Source organism: Crassostrea angulata, chromosome 5 (assembly GCF_025612915.1).
Source record: "Crassostrea angulata isolate pt1a10 chromosome 5, ASM2561291v2, whole genome shotgun sequence".
Lineage (NCBI taxonomy): Eukaryota > Metazoa > Mollusca > Bivalvia > Ostreida > Ostreidae > Magallana > Magallana angulata.
Window position 1 is genome coordinate 40,805,665 of NC_069115.1, and position 3,394 is coordinate 40,809,058.

At 31.7% G+C, this 3,394-nt stretch overlaps 1 protein-coding gene across 1 annotated transcript; it reads left to right on the top strand.

Annotated features, from left to right (window-relative positions):
* Positions 1-1,385: 1,385 nt before the first annotated feature.
* On the top strand, positions 1,386-2,716 carry LOC128182752 (uncharacterized). The gene has a single exon (XM_052851492.1). It carries the CDS (start codon positions 1,438-1,440, stop codon positions 2,662-2,664), a length of 1,227 nt encoding a protein of 408 aa, XP_052707452.1. The 5' UTR covers positions 1,386-1,437; the 3' UTR covers positions 2,665-2,716.
* The last annotated feature ends 678 nt before the right edge of the window (positions 2,717-3,394 follow it).

Genomic DNA, 3,394 nt, shown 5'->3' on the forward strand with positions numbered 1-3,394 from the left:
ATCTATACTCTATACAAAAAGAGTTTGCAAGCATTCTGTAGTTCTGCATTTTCTTTTGAAACTGTTGACCGCTCATCATAAATCTGATAAACTAATCCGATATTTTTAATCTCCTAAATTTGTATTACATTGTAATATATTAAAGTTTTGTAAAAATAAATACTAAGAACAGCACTCGGTTGGTAGTTTTAATAGGTTAAAGTTATGCAGGAATCCTTTTTTAAAAGAATGTTTGATACCACCGTAAGGGAGACTAAATAGCAATTCATGTAAAAATTATTTTGCAAACCCTTCATTCATATCATTTTAATAAATAAGTTTGCATTTAAATACCTGCACAGCTAACGCATTTTCAGAAAATGAGTTCGATAGACTTTATCGATTTTGATATATTGAAATACTATTCAATAAAATAAAGAATTCCAAGGTATATTTATAAGTATCCCATTTTATCAAGAAGCTTTGCAGTTTATCAATTCAGTCAAAATATATTAGCTCCTTTTAGCATCCACTTCAGCAAAGGTTCTAAATCAAATTAGTTCGTAAATTAATGCAACATGCTGAAATACTGATAGGCAAAACTTTAGACGACCTATTGTATGGAAAGATAAGGATCCACGCATAAGTCGATGAAGTAGTTTCCAGTGATAGAGTCTATCGTACGGCGATCAATCGAAGATTATGGTTTTTTTAGAAGAAACTTCAAATTTTAGGGGAATGTTCAAATGTTCATGTGCGTTTCATTCAATAAATGACTAAAATAGTCTCACGTGTACTGATAAGACTCCTATCTCCAATGAATAACTTATCAAAATTGCACTTATAGCATGCAGAGATTTCTTTTGTTAACTCAATACGAGGAATAATTCATTCTAAATATATTTGATAATTTTTTGCTTAATATTTGATTTATATTTACTACATCTATTTGTTTTCTCTTGTTTTTTTTTGCACCGTAGAAAAAAATGTTTTGTTTTTGTTTTGTTTCGTTTTTGTTACGGGGAAAATATTAGTGTTAAAAAAGGATCAAGTATTACCTCGCATTGGTAATTTGGATGCAAACAAATTTAGTCGATTATTACTTTCTGTGTATGTGTTTTATTGACACCACATATTACCATTGTTTATTTTTGGCACCGGATCAATATAAAATAAATTTTAAAAAACTCAAAGGGGATACTAAAATGTTTATTCCTGACATTCCTTATAAGCCAACATTGTAACTTATAGTTTTCGCTTTCATTTAAGCAATTCAGTTTGTAGATCTAAAATTGTGACACGTATTGGTTTAAATGGCATTTCTATTAAAAGAACCCATTTTCAAAAAATGAAGTCAGTATATCAATATCTATATATATACATCTTAACCTTACGATACTAGTAAAGCGAAAGCACTTACCCGTTCCGTATTCATAAAACATTTTTCAGCTTCTTATAATGAAGTTAGCTCCATCTGAGATCCATTACAGCCAGGATTCTATTTCAAATAGGTTTGGGAAAAGCACCCAACATTCTGGAGTACTGATAGGTGAGACTTTAGACAAAATTTTGACAGGAGATTGCAGTATTTTCGACATAAATACCATTCAAGTAGTACGTCGCAATGGCCTCTACCTAACGGCGGACAATAGAAGATTGTGGATTTTTAAGAAGCTTGAAGAAATGGGAGAATGTACGGAGATTCCAGTACATATGACCCATTATATAAATCCTCTAAAAAATGTTACTGGATCATCAATACGAGTTAGAGGGAATCCAGGGGGTCATTTGTGGCGGACTTGGAATGAGCGTCGACAATCCGTATTCACCAAGCAGAATTCAGACTCTTGTGAATCTGATAACCAATTTTTGCTGAGAAATTTTCCCAGAATGTCTTTATTTCCTACAGTGTGGGGACATTTGCCCCCGTCGAAAATGTATTATAGTGTATCGCAAATTCAATGCGAGTTATCAGAGCTGGAACAGGATGTCAAAAAAATTTGCACTGGTTATTTTTCATTCACTGATGTTGAAATGAAAGTCTATCAGTATGGAAATAAATACTGTGCTTTAGACAATGAAATGCTATGGAAGTTACGCGTGGCAGAGAAATTTCAAAAATGTTCTTCTGTAAAGTTTTACGTTGTTGTTAAGCCAAGTTGTACTAGCTATCCATATTTTTCGGAGGAGTTACATATTGATAGTGAAAAAAGTGATTTTTTCTATAAATTTCGTCAAACCATATTGAGGTTGCCGACACTGGAAACTATACACGTCCACTCTTCTAAAATTTCTTATAGCGGTCCCTGCTTGCCCGATTTTTATAATGGGAAGTCAATTATTGCAGCATTGGTTGATTTTAGAGAAAACCCAGAAGCTTTATCAGTTGTCAAAAACAGTGGGGAATATTATACTCTGGAAAACCGAAAACTCTGGATTTTTAAACAAATTTCTAAAATAGAGAGACGGCCACCAAAAATAACTGTGCATATCAAAATGGAAATGGATTCTAACATGTTGCGATATTTCACCTCCAATTTCATTTCACCGCATTTTACAACTGTTAAATTCAAGGAAGTTTATCGCCATTCCGCCTTGGAGAAAACTTTCCTTGATTTTTTGCAAAGAGAAGAAGATAATGATGATATTGATGATGATGTCGGTGAAGATAATGATCCATCATAATTACATTTATGTGCATGTAAAATGGTATTGCTAATTAAAAATTGATCCAATTTGTTAACGTATTCATGATGGCTAAACACAGTTTTAAAAAGAGTAGTATTTTAAACGTTTTCATCAATACTTTGGACTTAGCAATCGTCTATTGTCAATATCTTATTCATAATGCCCTTTGTTGTGTGATCATGTCAACAGAAATTTTTGTACACAAAGCTTAACTGCAAAATTACGTTGACTTTGTATAAATGATTGCCTTATATAAACAAAACGAGAAACATTGGTTAAACTAATCTACAAATGCCATAATTATTGAGCAGCCTATGTTACTGACTTAATAATTGTAGTTATTACCTTTTATCATGACCTGCAGTCTTCTTTTATTTTTATAAATCACTTTTTAAATGAGCTGGTAAAATTGTAAGTCGCCATCTTAAAGGGGCATGGTCACGATTTTTCTTCAAAAATTATTCTTCCGATTTTAGTGTTTATAATGCTTCAGTATGGCATTTTTAACCGGCAACCAAACTTTGAGAGTCACATCTGTCGAATTAAAAGCGAAATACAGAGCTTACAGTTCTTTGATATGTAAACAAAGCTTTTGTTTATATTTTGAATGTGGAAATGAAAATTCAAGGTTTAAACCTAAAATGAATGTAAAAAAAGAACATTAGAAACTGTTTACTTATGCTTGTAAAGAATAAAAATATAGACAAATCAGCTTGAAAAAGATTTT